Raw genomic sequence first — 19,411 nt, 5'->3', positions numbered from 1 at the left:
ATGGTAGATTTGTGGTAGTAAGGGGCTACTGACAAGAGAAGGGGATTATGCTGGAATGTATTTATATTCCACCTAAAACTTCTGTTATGAGGCTTAAGAAACATTTGGGAGAAATAATCATCTTTCAGCAGGGAATATTGCTTATAGTTGGGGGGTAGAATTTGATTTGCAACAGTGCAGATGCATTTGTGGGCCTAGAAAGGAAACATAGCAAAAGACAGTAGATTTGTGAAGAAATTTATGAAAATATTTGGTATGGAAGATGAAAATTCAGTATCAGGGCTAGACTAGACAGAAATTATATTTCACAGAAGCATATATGTATTTAATTGAGAGCTTCAACACACATGCAGTAACTGTTTTAGAATATGCAGCAGTAATAACTAAAATAAAAATGCAGAGTAATGAAGTAAAAATGAGACACTGATACTTCCTCCCTCCCTGTCAAAAAAGAGGAATTTAAGGAATGGATATTGTAAAGTATTTAGGAATTCTTAGGGAAGGTAGAAAGTACTTCAGAAATTGTAGCTAGTGAGTGTGTTAAAATGAAAGTGGAGTTTAAAAATATGGTAGAAAGAAAATATAGAGAGATACAATTAAGAAGTAACAAGAATTATTTGTAGGGCCTGACCAAGGTTAAAGTATTGCAGAAAACTTGGAATCTCTGAGAACAAGAAGAGGCACAACTGCAGAGTGCCATAGATAAAATAATGAGTATCTGGATAATATGCATTAGTTTAGAAAGATTGCTATTAAGCAACAGTTTTTTGATTAAAAACTTCAGGACACAAAAACGTTTATCATGGCAACTTAGGTAACAGAAAGTAGAAAGGGTTTTTGCCAAATCTAGGGATCCTATAACAAGAAAATAACTAGAAATTCTGTAGAGGTATTAGAGATATTTCATAAATTTATGAAAATTTGTAGGAGGAGATGAGATAAAATGGTGAAATGTTATCAAGCTACAAAAAGTCTCTGGAATGGATGGTATTCCTGTGGAGGTTTGGCAGCAAAGAGGGAAGAAAGTGATAAAGATCAGGATATTTTTACTGTATTTTAAAAGCAGGGAAACACCAACACCCTCAAAGAAAGTTGTGATAGCTGTAATACCTAAAGATGGTAAAGACCTATCAGATCCGGGCTCATAAAGGTCAGTTTCAATTTTAAGCCATGATTATAAAGTGTTTGTCTATAACAGCTAAAAGAATGGCAAAGGTGTTGGCAAAATTGATGAGAAGAATTAGTGGTTTTGTAGAGGTGAGGCAAAATTTAACAATATTAAGAGAAGAATGATAATCTAGAGGGAACAGAATGCAAGAAAATACTGCTGTTGTTGAGTACTGATGCAGATAACTCATTCAACATAGTAAGCTGGGATTTTATGACTAGGGAAATGGAAGCATTTGCATTCCCTGATACAATAATAAGGTTAATTATGAGGATATATGAGGAATCAGAGGAAGAAATTAAAGTGGGAGGTTTCCTAAATGAAAGACCTGCTCTGATAGTGTTTTTATTTGCATCTAGAACAGAAGCTGCTTTAAAAAAAGAGAACTAGTAGAACATATAAAATTTTACACAATAACTATAGGAATCAATCAGAGGAGGTTAGAAAAGATTGGGAGTAGAGACTGGATAAGTAATTCACAAGGAGGTAACGGGGACATATGTATGCCTTCCAAAAACATGCAACGAAGTAGGGACATATGTATGGCTCCCAAAAAATGCAACAAAGTCTAGAAGATTTAGGATTTTTGTTTGGAAGTATTTACATAGGTATTTTTATATCCCAAGCAGAATCCAACTAATTTTTCCTCAAGTAGATGGCAAATGTTTGAAGTGTGATCTGAAGGAAAAAGGTAATTGGAAACATGTTTTCAAAGTGTAATGAGTTGGCAGATTTAAAAATTCCCTACAGAGTCCTGTCCCAGAAATATTGGGTAAGCAAATTGGTATAAGTAAGGAAATTATTTTTTGAACTGGGATACAGGATGCGAATTGCTTAGATGTAGTAAGGCCTTGTTAAGTTTAATTATGGTGGCTGCCAAAAAAAGCAATTACTAGAAAATGGAAATCAAAATCTAAACCATCCTTATTTGAAGTAGTGAATATTGTAGAAGAGATAAAAGACCTTGAAGTGGGATTTTTAGAAAAGGGTAAGAGCAAATTATATAGGAAAACATTAGATTGTAGGGACAATGCATGCAGAATACTGTTTTGGAGGAGTAAGGTTTAAGGGAAGGCAGGAACTGGGCAATGTATGTAATGTATTAATAATTGTACAGAGGTATATATCTGATGTATAAGGTTTGTAACTGTCAGCATGTTAATATGGATTTATTTAGGTAAATGTATGTTTACGTATGTCATAAGTGATATTTCAGTAAAGGTGTTAAAAACATAGGTGAAAAAAAAAGAATTTCTAGCTAAGACAGGAAGAGATGAGATAAAAGCTGTTATGTATAATGAAAGTCTCCGGAACAAATTCTATTCCTGTTGAAATCTGAAAGTTAGGAGGGAAGAAAGTGATAGGGATGTGGGAGTTTTTAACAGTATTTTAAAAGGTGGAGGAAGTATCAACATCTTGAGAGAGATCTATGGTGGCTGTGTTACCCAAAGAGGGTAGAGACCCAGCTTCATGTATGCATACATACATACATATATATATATATATATATATATATTTAGGTTTACCATTGAAATGCCGAACCGACTATGTGCAACTCGACTTGCGCGAAGGCTGAAGAGCGAATGTCACCGCGGTTGAATCCAATTGTGCGAACGGCAGATCCTCTCCCCTGCGTGAGCCATGGTAGCATGGGTGTGGAGGTGTTGTGCGGCCAGTAATGTCGAACGTCGAATGCCCGTCGGTTGCAAAAAATTTTCGCGGATTTTATACATATATATATATATATATATATATATATATATATATATATATATACTCATTTCAGTTTTAAACCATGATTGTAAAGTATTTGTCCATATTAACTTCAAAAATGGTAACACCAATGTTAGTTGATGTACATCGGTGTAGTTTTGATGAGAAGAGGCAAACATTTGGCAGCATTGATAGAGCAGTGATGATCCAGTGTGTAAGAAAACACTACTGTTATTTTTGGATCTTGAGAAAGAAAGCTTTCTGTAGAGTCAGCTGGTATTTTATGAGGGCAAGGGTAGCATTTGTGTTCCCTCACAGTATAATACAGTTAATACAGAGGATATTGGAAGGGTTAGAGACAATAATTAAAGTGGTGTAATTCCTCTCTGGGAAGCTGTGCTGAACAGAGTAACTAACAGGGATGTCTTTTATTCCCCGCTGTCATTTGTTTTACATTTAGAGCCACTGGCAATGAAAATAAGAGATTTATAAATTCAAGGATATAATTAATATGGTACTTTATGAAGGTTAACTTATTTGCGGTTGATATCATTTTATACTTGGTAAAGCCAGCAAAGTATATGTTGCTGTTATATAACATTTTGAGGCATTTTCAGGTCTCATTTTGGATATAAAATAAAGGAAGATAAAACAAAGTCTACAGCAGTAAACTGTGTATCCTCCCATAAAATGGTTCAGCAATGCCAGTATTTACAGGGAAATTATGTCTAAAAAGAAGATATTAGCAATGTGGAGAAAGTTGGCATATGCAGAATTGTAGGACTGAATATTGAAAATACTAACAAAATGATCATTTGTGGTTTGGTTGTGATGAAGGTGATGGTAATGAGGGCCTGACAGAGAATTAGGGGGGATCAAAAGAGTGTTTTGATGCGGCTGTAGAACAAACTGATGATGGACTAGAGAAGAGTAATACTGATCAGAAAAGGAAGTGATGAGGCAGGGGATGAAAGATATGTAGATAGGAATCCAAGGGAAGAAGTTATAACAGTAAATATGTTTGGTGTATTGGATGAGAATGAAAAGTCAAAGGGGGAAATAGAGGACGAAGAAGCTTGCAAGGAACATATGTAAGAATTCTGTTAGAGGAACAGTGATGGTAAGAAAATGGGAAAAATCTCCCCTTAAAGGTTAAAAAATAAAAGGACACGTAAAGATTCTGTCATTTAATGTTAAAAGCATAAAAAAATATATAAAATGACTAAGTGTTTTGGAATGGTGCAGGAAGCTGAATCAGAATATGAGTATTTTGCTAGATACTCATTACACTGAATGGAATATCGGCACAAATGGAATAATTGTGGGGAGAGCTACAAAACTAAATGGAATTTTGGAGCAAATTTGTGTTAAAGGGTAGTTGGAAAGGTAAAATCAAATGAAGTGAGGATATTAGATTTAATTGTGGTAATGTCAGAGAGAGTTATTGTGTTAGCTATAATATTAAAGGATAATACATATAAATGTATATGTGTTTGTGCTTTTAGTATGGTGAAAGAGAGAGAGAATAATTGTTTGAAAAAAGTAATTTTATGTGCATCTGTTAATGGATCTCTAACAATGATGGGGGATGTAAATTGTAACATAATGAAAGAGAAGAAAATTTTATCATATTAGAAAGCTTCACAATTTATTGAAAGTAGCACAAATGTATATAAGGAAAGGAGTTGCACATATTTTACATCAAGGTCAAAAATTAGATAGACTATTGTATCTTATCCATGCATCTAGATGAATTTGCTGGATGAACTGTAGTTAAAGGATTCTGGGATCATTTGGCAATGTGTGTAGAGACATGACAGTGTGTCAAAGAAGTGAAAGGTGTTAAGAAAATGACAGGTAGTATTTCGGATACTAAGTTATTTAAGGCAGAAACTGAGAAATTATGGAAGAATTACATAACAGTGAGAGTTCTTTATATATATATATATATTAAAATAATACATTATAATAGTGGAGTTAGAAAATGTACTTATGGAAATACTAAAAAATATGGATAGACTGTTAGGATAGAATGGTAGGTTGTTCTTAGAAAAAGAAGGGGAACTATATAAAACAATAATGTCTTATATAAAACAACCATATTTTTAAAAGGAATGGAGGAAGAAATGTCTTTTTTTTGGCAAAATGGATAAGAAATAAGGAGAGTATAATATTGGTGATGATGGATGGGAAAGGAAATGAAATATGTAGATGAGAAAATTATGCATCTTTTAGTGTGACATATTTGATAGTAATGTGAGCGAGAAAGAAACTGAATTGGGGATAGAACAGTTTGGAGAAGAGCTATTAAAGGGATTAGAGAAAAATATTGCCATGAATGAATTAGATGGAGTATTAAAAGTGGTAAATAGAGATTCAGTTTCAGGAATCAATGGTGGAAGTTATAGAATGTATGAAGGATACATGGAGAGAAGTTTTCTTAAAAGTTTTGAATGAATGCATGGAGAGGGGTATTGAAATTTTGGAAGTGTGTGCAGGTATAGTGAAATTTGTTTAGAAGAAAAAAAGGTGATAAAGGGAATGTTAGTAATCGGCATCCTGTTACATTGAATAATACTAATTGTAAAATTTTAATGAAGGTGATCCACAGGAGGTTTGAAAAATATTAAAATATATTACTGAAGAATTATATTGAGTTACATGGATATAAAATCAGGAAATGTTGTGGCTGGTAAGAGAAGTGGTAGATGATATTGTAAACCAACAATAACGTGATGCAAAAGATAGTGGTGGGAAGTATAACAAAAGCTGTTGAATGTGTGGAACATAAAGAGTTATGGAAGAAACATATTGAGTTTAAGAAAATGTGTCATCTATAACATATAAGAAAAGTTAAGCGATATGTCTTTTAAATGGGGAATTAGGTCAGAGGTTTGAGGTTAAAAGAGATGTGTCCATCAAGGGAGCCTGATGAGTAGTGTATTATTTATGAAGGTTATACATATTTTTTCCTGGCAAACAGAAAAGCAAATTAGATGGCAAGATATGCAATTGGAAATAAGGTTATGATTCCAGTTATGTTTTCCTATACAGATGATTTGTTATTAGTAGCAAAAGAATAAAATTTAGATAAAAGAAATAAAGTAGGAAAATTATTGGAGTATATATTTCTATGGCAGATATCAGTAGTTGATATAATGTTTGATAGAAGAAAGATTAAAATGAGCAGTAAAGACATATTTTAGTAGAGATCAAAGAAATTAAAGGCTTATAGAAAACATTTATACTGTCATTCAAAAATGTATATCTGATTCATTCACTTTTTCTAGGGAAACTAGGTTATTTTGCTGTGGTGAGAGAGAAAAAGAGGTGTTATATTTGATATTTCAGTAATATTGGGTCCCAGACAAAACCCAATTAAATGAGTAAATGTGTATGTCAATATAGGGAAAAAAAAAGAGTTTGGGGTTGATAAATCTGATTGTGTATGTTGTATCTTTTAAAAGTATTTTGGATAAAACCAAATAAAAACTCAAGCAACACGAAAGCAAAAACACAAAAACAAAAGTTGCTGAAATGTCCACAGAACAAATTGTGACAGAACCAACAAAGATAAAAACTTGGAAACGTTATTTTACATCCAAAAGTGCCAGGTTGAGCACTTTTGTCAGATAGTACAATATCTAACTTCATCAGAAAGAAATTCAAAAACTAAGCCACCATTTAAATAGCACTAAAACAGGGAATTGGTTGCCAGTCAAGTAATTAACAAAAATGGAAATTAGAACCAGAAAAAATGAACAAAAAAAAAAAAACTGAAAAACACACACACTAATAAACACAAAAAATCATATCAATCATAAGCTTTAAGTTTTAACACACTTAAGATGGAAGTATTTTCATTTAACCCAGGAGAATCAAATCAGAATGTTTCTATTGAACATTTATTTTCAGTTTTTCAAAATAATCTTTGTGACTGTCATATTACAGTTGGAAAATGCTTATTTTGAAGCTTGTTTAGCAAATTAAATTGTGCCACCAGGACTTTATATATATAGATTTCCTAGTGGTGTGTATCAAGGTTCTGATGTTTATCATGACTTAGTTCAAATGTTTAATAAAACTGGCTTAGTTATAACAAAGTATTCCAACAGGTGGATAAGGGCTTGAGCCCTTTAAAATTAAGGAAAGAGAAGAAATATACTTGGGATTTGAATGCCTGTTCATTGTGTTCTATATGTCCAGCACCAAAGCATCCAATTGACTTTACTAGTACTGGCTAGTCTTCAACAGGACTACCTTCTCTTCCTTCTAATGAGGGTGTGTCGGTTGTAAATATTGCCTCACATTCTCCTATTAACACCAACAATAATACTTTTGCTCAAGCAGTGGCCAACCCTACTTCTTTTTTTGGAACATTTTGTGAGGAACGGCGGCCTGAATTCCAGTAAGGGGGCAGGTCATCACTCGAATCCACTGAACCAGAACAGCTGAAATAGAAGGGGCAGAGGCAGGGCCGGAGGAAGAGGAAGATATTAAATGGACTTTCTGAATATTCAAATGGGACTGATAAATCTATTGTTGTCCTTCCTCCTTGTCCGTATGTCAGAAATGGTTTTAAAAATGTTAATTATTCTAGCCACATCATTCAGGAAGTTGATTTTGACTTGTTTGAAAAGGGTTTCTCATTTGTACCGATGAGAAATTTCAGTATGGCAGATTCTTTGCTTCAATTAAAGCTTTTTGTGCACAAGTTAAATTTATCCATTACTACAAAAGTAAAGGTTTTGCTTCATCTGATTCTGTTCAGCCACTTCTTCCTTCCAGTAGGACTTTTGCTGCTGAAAGAAAAGTATTTTTGTTCCACCCTATGCTACACTTACTAGTGCTTTTGAAGATGTGTAGGAGAGAAATTATAGATTTGTTTTATTCTTCTCACTTTCACCAAAAGGGTTATTTTAATCTACATTCACATGAGCTTGAAGCCTTATTTTTTTTTCTGGTAATAATGGTCTCAGAGTCATGAAACCAGACAAGGGTGGGGTGTGATAATGGATACGATGGACTATTCATATAGGATGCAGACATTGCTTTTGAATTTGGATAAACACGAGACAGGTTCACTTAATGAGATACATATCACCTACAGGGTGATTGATATATGGTTAAAAGATGTATTATTTAGCAATGTTATCTCGCCTGAAACATTTAATTTTTTGTTTATTTCTCAACCTGCTATTCCAATTTTGGTTGGTCTTCCTAAGGTCCACAAAAATATTGCAGACCCCCATGAGGCCGATAGTCTTAGCCAAAAAATCTAAAACCTTTCCTTTGGCGTTGTGTGTTGACAAAATGTTAAAAAAACATTCTGAGTAATTACAAGTATATTTTAAAAGATTCTGGGACTTCTTGAGGTGCTTCCCAAAACTTTCTGTTTCTGAGAGTGTTATTTTTGTGTGTATTGACGTTCAGGACTTGTTGGGCTGTATACCATATGATCAAGACCTACCCTGGTTTTGAGTGTTTCTTCAAGTAGGAGACTACCATTTTATGTAAACTTATGGAATTCACTCTTATAATTTTATGTCTTTCGAGGGAAAGTTTTCAAAGATGTGGAGTTGCTATGGGGGCCGATTGTGCCCCCATTTTTGCAAACATGATTATGTGGTGGTGGGAACAACAGATTCTTTTTACTTCAGGGTTGGTTAATTGTTGGACACATTATGTTCATTATCTTGACATATTTTTTTAATTTGGACAGCTTCTTTTTATGAGTTGCAGGTTTTTATTGACTTAATATTTCTTCCTCTTTTTTTTTAAATTTACCTACTCGTGCTCTTTTAATTCTGTGAGTTACTTGAATGTTTTTATTTATTGTGAAATTAGTACTGTTAAGTCAAATATTTTCAGAAAGCCTACATTTTCGAATACTTATTTGCATTTTAACAGTTCCCACCCAATATACCAGAAAAGATCCCTAGTTAAAGGCCAGTTTGTACGTCTGTCCCTTATGGTGTCTGATGACAAGGTTTTTGTCCATGAAGGAGATACCCTGATCAATATGTTTTTGGAGAGGGGTTATCCCCCTGATTTTATTTTTAACATCAGGAAGGAGGTTAAAACAAAACAGGGTAGATCAGATTCATCTGATTTTGGGACAGTTAGTAGGTTTCCCTTCTCACGAATCTATGAATAGGTCCAAAACTTTGATTTTGGAATATCATCCTTTTACAGCTCATGTTAGATACATAGTTAATAAATACTGGTCTATATTTAAGTCGGATAGGGAAATCTTTTCTTTGTTAGGTGATCGTCCAAGTTTTGTATATGAAAGGGGTAGAAATTTAAAGCAGTATTTCAAATTACCTGGTTCTTCCATTAGGAATATATCTAAGGGGAAAGGAATGAGAAAATGTGGCTGTTATAAACAGCGTAGTTTTACTCTGGAAGCCAATGTCATTTCTGTTGGATTAGGACCAACATAAGTGAAGTGATTTGATGGTTGTGATTGTAGTTAATCTTAAACTGTTTATATTGCTGTATGCTTATCATGAAATTCTTATTATATTGGTAAGACCAAAAATTCGAGCAATGCTCTTTATAAATATACTTTATTTTGCTCTACCTTTTCTGCATTCAAGTTTGCTTTTTAGAGGAACTAAATGTTTCCCCTTGTGGTGGTTCAGTTGAGACTACTTTAGAAATCAAGGAGTTGCTGTGGCAACTGCGTCTCATATCGGTTGATTCTCCTGGATTAAATGAAAATACTTCCATCTTAAATATGTTAAAACTTAAAGCTTGTGATTGATGATGATTTTTTGTGTTTATTAGAGTGGTTATTTTTCAGTTTTTTTGTTTTTGTTCATTTTGCTGGTTCTAATTTCCACTTTTGTTAATTATTTGATTGGCAACCAATTTCCTGTTTTAGTGTTATTTAAATGGCCGCTTAGTTTTTGAGTTTCATTCTGATGAAGTGAGAGATTGTGCTTTCTGATGAAAGTGTTCAAAGTGGCACTTTTGGTTGTAAAATAAAGTTTCCAAGTTTTTATCTTCTTTGATTCCGTTACAGTTTGCTCTGTGGACATTTCAGCAACTTTTGTTTTCGTATTTTGGATAATAAGCAAAATAAATGAGTTATTTGTGAAAAATACTCCGTTTTCTGGCAAAAGATGAAAACAGGGAAAGGATGAGTAGGGTAGATTGTAAAGAAATCTGTGAATATCAGAATATATTGCTGTTACTGAAAGTAGACATAGGATTGTTGAAATAAATAAAATATGGTATGAAAAGATAATGAAGGAATTATATTATATAGGTCTTGGAAGGAAGTCTGTGATGATACAAAGAAAACTATAAAATAAAGAGTCCGAATGTTAAAATATTTTTGATCAGTGTAGGATTTTTTTGTGGAGACTGACCTTGGATATTTTCAGTTAAAGGTCAATGGCTTATAAAGTTATGCCAGAAACACTGTGCCATGTATAAGAAATTGGAAATGGAGAAACTGTTGACCCAAGGATAAGAAGAAACAAATTCCAAATTGGAAGAACTCCCTCCTCAACCTCAACAAGCAAATTAGATCACTAGTGAAAACCTCCAAAGCCAATTATGAATTGAAACTAGCCTCTGAAACTAAAGAGAAACTGCAACACCTTCTTCAGTTACGTCCGGAACCTCCATGGAAAAGCCCAGGTTTGTTCCGAATTAGTACTTAACGGTACCACTTACACTGATCTGTTGACTTAGCCAATCTGCAAGCAGATGGGTTCGGTGCAAGCTTCACCCCCCCTATCCCCCCAAAGGCCCATTCAACATCCCTGATACTTGTCCCACACCTCACATCTCAGTAGGTCATGTGTTAAAGGCCCTGTCCAAGGCAAAGAACACAGCTTCCATGGGACCTGATAGTATCCCAGGCTGTATTTTGCACTATCTCCAGCAAGCACTAGCTTCGCCATTGAGCACCCTATTCAACCACAGCCTAAGTACAGGCTTCATTCCAGCAAAGTGGAGAACTGCGAATGTCATTCTCTTGCACAAAGGTTTTGCCAATACTGACCCTGGAAACTATCGCTGCATTAGCTTGACAAGTCTGATCTGTAAAGCCATGGAGCATATTATTACTGGTCTCATAAACAAGAGCGTAGGCAAATTCCAAGCACTTGATCCCATCCAGTTTGGATTTGTCAAGGGCAGATCTTGCCTGTTGAACCTGGTTGGTGTCTTTGAGAGTGTCACTAAGGCCCTGGATGAGGGAAAGTCAGTACATACAGCTTACCTTGACTTGGCCAAGGTCTTTGACACAATCCCCCACTCAGACATCATCAAAAAGCTAACACAGCGTGGTATAAATCCCTATCTCATTAGGTAGGTAGCCAGCTGGCTCACCTGTAGAACCCAAAAGGTCAAAATAGGTGCCTCCACCTCCGACAACAGACCTATCACTAGTGATGTCCCTCAGGGAACTGTCCTGGTACCCCTACTGTTTGGCATCTACTTCTCAGAGATCTGGATAAAGACAAAAGGCCTGTGGTTGGCCACGTTTGCAAATGACTGTAAGTTGGGTGCTGTCATTGATGTTAACATACTGCAAGAGGGTCTCGCAGCAACAAATGACTGGTGCCAAAGTCATGGCCTTAAGTTAAATGCAAAAAAATATACCATCATACCATTCGGCAAAAACACTGCCCCTGCTGATTTACCACATGAACGGAAGCCACATAAGCACACAGCCTGTGGTGAGAGACTTGGGTACTCAGTTCGACAACAATCTGTCATTTGACCATCATGTAGCAGCAGTGGCCAGAAAATCCTTTTACTTGATTCATCTCATAAGTAAAGGGATTGCATCCAGAAAAAAGGAGGTTGTTACCTCTCTGTACTCCTCCCTCATTAGGCCAATTCAGTATAACGCTCCATTTGTTATGTACCTCTCCAAACACCTGCACCAACTAGAAAGGCCACAGAAGTACCTCACAAAGAGAATCCATGGCCTCCAACACCTGTCCTATGTGGACAGGCTCAAATCACTATCAGTCTACCCAGTATCATACAGATTGCTCATAGGTGATATGTTTCTCGCCTACAAGGCAATATCAGACCCTGCCCTAATAGAGATGCTCCATATCCATAAGTCTAACTCCTCGCACATTACTCGCTCGAAAGGCCCAAATCTAATGTGCGACATCAGCAAAACCTGCTGGAGAGACAAGTTTGACTCCAAGAGGCTGCCCCGTCTCTGGTATAGACTTCCCATACAGTTCAAACAGAATACATCACTGATCCTCTTCAGGGGCAACCTTGATGAGTGGATGGGAAACCACAGATTTGTCCCAGGGGTTCCATATGTGTCCCTCATTGACAGGGTCAACAGATGCTGACCGAGGTTTCTTTTTTGGGGATAAACTCTTGGCTAGGCTTGTAAGGACCCCAGGGCCATTAGCCTAGTAACCTTCTATGATCCTATGTATTTCTGAAATGTGAAAATTAAAAAGGCAGTGTAGTTGTAAAAATGTATTGAATAATTTACATGAAGTAAGCATGGGCATGGTATTTTATAACTATTATAAAGGTATGGTAAATGAAGAAGTAAAAATGGTTGATAAATTGTTTAGAATTTTGTGGAAATCATAACTGAATGGGGTTTATTTAATAAAAGTGGGTGCTTTCTGATGTTCTAAACAAAATTAAGCATGGTTTTGGAGAGATGAGTGAAGAAGGTGATAAAATGATATAAATAATATAAAAATGTAAATATATTTCTTCTGGTAGATGAAGGAATTTGTAAATATATAAATAATATGTAATATAAATGAGAATGTAACTAAATAAAGAACCCCTAGTTTTTTTTCAGTAATTACTGTGAGATCTTTTACATTCATCTGAGCTACCACCACCTCTAGCAGATGGGACATCTGTGTAACATCTCACCCATAGGATAGCACCCCGTACTGCTGCACTGCTGTGTCAGCAATTAAAAAAATCCAGTCATCAATGGAAGAAATAGAACTCATGGCCTACTGATCTTCGAGCACCAAAGGCAAGTGAGTACTTGTTGAGACACTGGCACTGGCTTTTCACCACTGCAGTAGTGGTACCCCATCCTCCATGTTGTTTATAGTTTGTGGTGAGTTATAAGATTTGACTTGTTTTTATGGTTTTGCTAGATTCAGGATAAGTTCTCCGTCTTTTTTAGGGGGCAAGAAAATCCTAAAGATTTTTATTCACTTTGGCTTCTTATATAGCTCCTCCAAAAAGGAACTAACCTATAAAAGTAACCAGAGTGGCAGTGTGGGAGGGAATCAAAGCCCTAGGAAGTTAGCTGGGTGCTGCATCCTTGGCAGGATACACCCATAAGGCTACTGAAGCATGGAAGAATTTGAACATCTACTATTATGGGTAACTGTACTTTCTCTCCACATTCATTCATGTACTCTCTTCCTGTAGCATGTTTTGTGTGTCATACTTTGCTGATTATTCTCCGGTGTATTTCATAGCCTTCTTAAAATGTATAAAATATTACTTACTAATTTTTATGGTTTTCCAGGAATCACTTCTGTTATTACTTTCATATTTTTGGTTTTGTTGCTGCTTCTGCTTTTGTCTTCATTCAGCTGTAGGTAGAGAGAAGATATCTGTCACATTTAATATATTTGAAGTTGTTTGCCATCTCTTTAATTTCAGTTTTGAAGTGAAGTGGTTTATTATGGCTCATTAAGGTCTAAATGAAATTTTGCTGCAGTAGCTGTTCTACTGTTTGATTCATCCCTGTAAACACCAGATTGTTGTTGAATGCATAGTAGACCTTTCTGCTGTACAGCCATTAACTTCAGAAAGCAGTGCCTCTGTCAGCAACTTTGCTTTTCTTAATATGCTGTTAAAGTATTATTTTCAGCTAGATGGTAGCATATTATAATGCTAACTCCTAAATGATATGGCATTCACTTCTGAGCTCAGCAGTTGAAAATCACATTAAATTTGTAGCTTGAAGGGAAAAGCAGTTAATGAAAAATAATTTTGTCATATTTTGGCCCTGACTTTCCTGATGTCATATAGTGCTAAATGTGCAAGCATCTGTGATTTTTTTTTTTAGGTTTCATCAAGGCATGAATAGCTCCCCCCCCCTTTATTTTTTTTAGGGTGGGAAAGGGAACCGTTGGTAGTCTGCCATGGCTGAGCTTAAAAGTGGAAAGGACAGACATCTGTATCATTAACCATGATCACTGGAAATGACTGATGGCAGTTTTGTTGGTAGCACACTTATAAACAGTAACTAAAATTTGCTGCCCAAATAGCCTTAACATTCATGTTTCAGATTTCCACAAAGATGAGAGGGATGCAATGCATTCATCTGATGTTAGTTTGGGTGGCATCATGGGGTATGCAGTGAATGTGAGAATTTATAGGTTAATTTGTATAATGAGAAGGTTTTGCCACTGGGGTTTTTTTTTTTTTTTTTACCAGGAGTGAGGTTGAGGACATACTTGTTACTAACAGACAAAAAAGTGACACTGGATGTGTATATCTGTTGTTTGAAGAGAGTCACCAGAATATACCATTTAGAGCTTTGAGGACTGTATTAGCATTGAGTAGGCTGGCTGATAATTTGTATGCAGCCCTATATGAACAGGGTGATATTGTACTTTAAAATAACTAAAACAAGTTATAGTTTCAAACATATCAAGTAGGAGGATCTATTTAGAGTTGTTTCTAGCCAGTAAGATTAGTTTATATTATGCTATATTGTCAGTGCTGTGGAGTAATTTATGAACTGAGCTTTAGGACTGTCTCTAGACTATCCTTGTAGATATTTTTGTGCTATTACAGAAAATCACTGAAGCATGTAGCTTTCTTATAGATGGGAGATTAGTAGAATGATGGATGCAGAATGATGTTAACAGAATTTTTAATTCATTGAGTATTGTATTTTAGGGTTAAGAAAGCAATCAGGGTAGAAAAGCTCAGAACTAATAAAAAGTAACATCAGTTAATGAATGAAGTATGAAGTCTTGAAGATGACATCAAAACATTTTCATTCAAGCCAGAAAACCAAATGGATTGATACTGGCAAAAAGTTACATGTGACCACTTGCACCCCTTAGCTATTAAATAATTCCATGGACTCAAAACCTTGTATTTTATAAACTTTGTTACTCTTCACCTATTCTGTCTGTTCATCTCAACTGATTAGGCTTTTGATAAATGTGGTACTGATGAATTGTCCAAATACCCAATGGCATTGTATTAAATTCACTGGATATAGTAAGAAAAATGCTGCAGTTTGATAATATTGCAAACACTGATAATGGTAGCTAAGTTAGAAACTTGTTTCTGTTTTCTTTTGAAATGTACTGAGCTGTTTCAAGTGCCTTACTGTATATTTCGTTTCCACAGATGTCAGATTTATTACTACTCCTGCCTTCCTGTGGAAAGTGTCAGCAATAACTGTTGTAAGTTGTCTTCCGCTTTACATCCTCAAGTACTTGAAGCGCAAGTTGTCTCCTCCAAGTTACTCCAAACTTACCTCATAAAAATGAACCCTTTGCTTGTGGAAGAAAGGAACTTGTACCACTTTAATAAGGGTTTGCCTAAGCACAGACACTTATTGGCTTCTATGAGCACTTGTATATCTTTTATTACAATCTTGCAGAGGTCTGTTGGGAAGCAGTTCTATTCAGCGAAGGACACAAAATAAAAGAATTGCTAAATGTCTTCTCATAAGTAGGTCCTTAAGTAAACCTACAGTGCAGGCAAGATTTGTCAGGACATTACTGCAAAATATGGAAGCATTTCGAATAAATAATATGAAAAAATGGATTTGCAAGGGATTGTCTGAACTTTTGAAACTGGATGGATTTTACTACAGCCACCTGTATTATTTTGTTGTTTTTGACACTTTCTTTCAGTAACTTCTTTAATGAAGATGAGCTTTCTGAGACTGGTATTTCCCCAAGTGTATAAATATTTGCAAACTACAGAGTTATCTGCAGATTTTCTTTGAAATACTAGTTGTGGAATACAACACAGGTTTCTGCAATGTTTTTTCCTTGACTTTTACTACACCTACAAATCAGGACTGCAGGATAATAAAGCTGCAGACATGTTATTGTAAGAACTTGCCAACTGCCGCTAAGTTATACTGTACAACATACTGCATAATAATACATACGACCACAGTGGTTAGAGCGTAGTTCATGGTTTTCATGTGACTGGTGTGGGTAAATGTAACTGGAATAAATAAACCATGCATTGCCCACTTAGTAGAGAGGCAATTTCCTTATATAGTGGACTTAGTTAAAATGTTTTTAAAATGTTGTCTCATACTTTTTTAAAATAACTGCACTATATAAATCAAAGATTTTCATTATCCCTGCTGTCTCTCTGTGAAGTGCTGTGATCCTTAGTTATTCTTTTGACATACTATGTGCATGTCACTTATATGACATTGCATATGCAGTATATTGCTGGGCTGCTGTTTGAGCTACTCGAGTCATGGCTGATAAATGTCGGACGGTACATTTAACTTGCAGTCAATGTGTTCTGAAAATCAACATCTAGCAGCAACACAAGATTTTAAAGAGGGTAAGTACTGTTGTGATGAGTTGCAATTCAGACTTTTTAAACAAAGTTTGTTACCAGTCTTGTAATGTTGACAAGTTAAACATTTGTTCGCTAACCAGTGTTTCTTTCCATTGGTGATTAATTTTCCCCAGTGATCGCAGTTATGTTTTCCAGAAAATTTTAATGATTGCCATTGGATTTCCATGGGGATTGTATAATGTTGATTTATGTATGTACTTGTCTACATTATGTTTAAAAGCTCATGTAGCACTGCCTGCTTTATTACAGAATCTGTCCATTTGACATTCCAGCACCATATTTTCCAAATAAGATTATTTGCAAAGCTGACTGGCATTCCATAAATGCACATAAAAATCAAGTTGCACAGACTCACATATGTGTGCATAATTCCAGTGTCGCTTGATGTGCTTAAAAAGTCATTAGAAGTATCACTCCAAGTTTCACAGTGTTTAAAACCTATGTGCCATTGTCTAGCTTCTTGCTTGTCCTTATGATCAGTAAATGCATATTTACAGAGTTTAATACTACATTGTAAATTTGAAATGCCTTGCAGCTTCTGTTTACTTATGTTACTCAGGTAAAGGGGGATACATTTTTGTTAGCTTAATATGAAAGGAAACTTCTTCATCTTCCAGACTGCAGCTTCTGGATATTACAGTTGGATATTCACTGGAGTAGATTATTTTATGGTTTATAGTAAATAATGCACATCTACAGTTCTAAAATAAAACAACTTATGTGGTATTATTTAAGCTACTGTATATATTGTGTTCAGAACTCATTTTGCACTGAGTAGTAAAAGGCTAATTTAAAAAAATATATTCTGGTATGTTCTCTACTTTACTCATCAGTTATTGGCCCATTTTTTATTAAAAATGTAATGCATTTGTGAATGTACTTTAGATATGTAAACATAAACTACTATTGCTTTAAGTGTTGTGCTTCTTTCACGGTGCTTTCTCCACATATGTTCAAGTTGGTGCAGTCCAGTTATAATTCCTTTGGCTAATTCAGAGTATTTAAAGCTTACACATTTTTATACTCCTGACATTCCTGTTTTATAGCTGAGACTGCATTTAAATTTTTCTTTTGTCCATGTTTAATTTGCTTTTGCTTAACAATTTCTGTTATGAAAAGCAATAAAATAATTTTTACATAATCATTTGCAATTATGTTCATTCACTGCTTTTGATTGCATTTATTTTGCTACAGATGTTTTACATTTTTGTATAATGGACTGATTTTTTTTTTCAAAATTAAATCTTTGTCAAATAAATATGACCTTATATGCTTTCCAAAAAATCCAAGTATTCTATGCAGGTGGTCAAAGATAAACTCAGTTTATATTTGAAGGTGATCTGAATTGCAAAGTTATAGGCATTGTCTGTTTGGCTTAACAGTGGTACTGTACAATGTCAGTTTCTAGTTAATTCTGAAACAAGGGGTTGAAATGGAATGCAAAGAGCTTTTCATATTGTTAATTTAAATATAAAATGCAAAACTGGCTAAATAAAATGCATATTTAGGAATTTTACCATGACAACTCTATGAGGAAATCTCAGTCTGTGATCATTCATGCATGCACAACATCCAGCATTTGAATAGTTTCCTGTCAGTACTTCAGCATTTCCATCCATCCTTAACCCCCATTTTCCAATTTTTGCACATGGGATTAGGATGTCACATCATTAGTGGCCATCATCTAAAGCTAGTGTTCAGAGCACCACGAGGCAAACCTTGCTGTGGTTGTTCTTCCATACCAGACACACGCATGTGCACTTAACACCCATAACCAATTTAGAGAGTGTCCAATCCATGTATGTCTTTGAAATGTAGGAGGAAACCGGAGCACCCAGTAAAAACCCATGTAAACAGAGGGAGAAAATGTGTACTCCACAAAGAAAGCACCCTAGCCAAGTACCGAAAGAGAGAAACTCTTGCTATGAGGTGGCAACACTACCCACTGTGCAGCCCACAATACCTCAGAATCTGCCATCTGAAAATCATTTCTTTATTAAAGTGTTTTACATTTCATATAAGCGTGTCTGATGCTATTCAAACTGGAGTAGTTTGTTACATTTTTTTTAATTGTGCATTGCAGTTTGATTCAGTTAGCAGTTTGTTCACTGCATTTACTCCTGGTCATTGCATTACTGTTTTAAGTAGTTTCTTAGCCTTTCCAAATGACTGCATTACAGATCATTTAGTCTTCATTTTCAAAAATAGCACTAACACAGAAATGTGCATTGGCTTTATGGAAGGCAATTCACATCACTCACAACTGACAGGTTTTGCCAGATTTGTAACTTACAGCTGTCAGATTGCAGGACAAAAAAGCTCTTTAAAATTTTTTATGATGCAACAAGGTAGCCTGCTATGACTGGAACATCTTCCATTAATCACTTTATTGATAAGCTTCTCGTCTCAGCAGTGTCAGAAAAAAACACCTCTTTGGCATAACTGCCTTTGAGGAGTCCTCACAGCAGAAGTACTTTCCAAGGCCAGTCTGACAGTTGCCTGAGCTACCAAATTCTGAACAGACCCTTGTCACTGACTCATTACTTAAGGAAGGAAATAATGGCAAATCATTGAACAACATCCTTCTACAGGTCGGGGTTTACTGTTATGTGCCAGAGGAAGTTGTGTTTGATGTTAGAGGAAATGTGCAAAATCAAGTTGTCACATAGGAATATTTGGATGTAGCCAGATGTAGTATCCTCATACTGTGTCATAAATGTACATCTGTATACATAGTGAGTGGAGAACAAGATGAATCCTTTAGCAAAGATGATCCAGCACAATCGTCATTTATTCCAGTTGGCCCATGTGCATAGCTTCCCACCATATAATTCTTGTCATTGCCTGGAGTGGACGGGTATTAAATGGGTACTTTATATAAAAGGAGAGCCTATTAAAATACTGAAAGAAACTGAACTACATATGTAAAACAACCAAAATACAATACATTCATATCATAAGGACCACCCA

General features: G+C 35.3%; 1 protein-coding gene across 2 annotated transcripts in view; it reads left to right on the top strand.

Annotated features, from left to right (window-relative positions):
- ATP9B (ATPase phospholipid transporting 9B (putative)) overlaps positions 1-17,582 on the top strand; it is a 4,837,291-nt gene extending 4,819,709 nt beyond the window's left edge. For both annotated transcript variants that reach the window (XM_044066988.1, XM_044066990.1), the window contains one exon: positions 15,236-17,582. In XM_044066988.1, the coding sequence (XP_043922923.1) occupies positions 15,236-15,372 (137 nt within the window). In that variant the 3' untranslated portion in view covers positions 15,373-17,582. The remainder of the gene's footprint in view (positions 1-15,235) is intronic.
- The last annotated feature ends 1,829 nt before the right edge of the window (positions 17,583-19,411 follow it).

Source organism: Protopterus annectens, chromosome 3.part1 (assembly GCF_019279795.1).
Source record: "Protopterus annectens isolate FY-2018-M chromosome 3.part1, PAN1.0, whole genome shotgun sequence".
In the NCBI taxonomy this organism is placed as follows: Eukaryota; Metazoa; Chordata; order Ceratodontiformes; family Protopteridae; genus Protopterus; species Protopterus annectens.
This window is presented reverse-complemented; position numbering and strand designations above follow the sequence as displayed.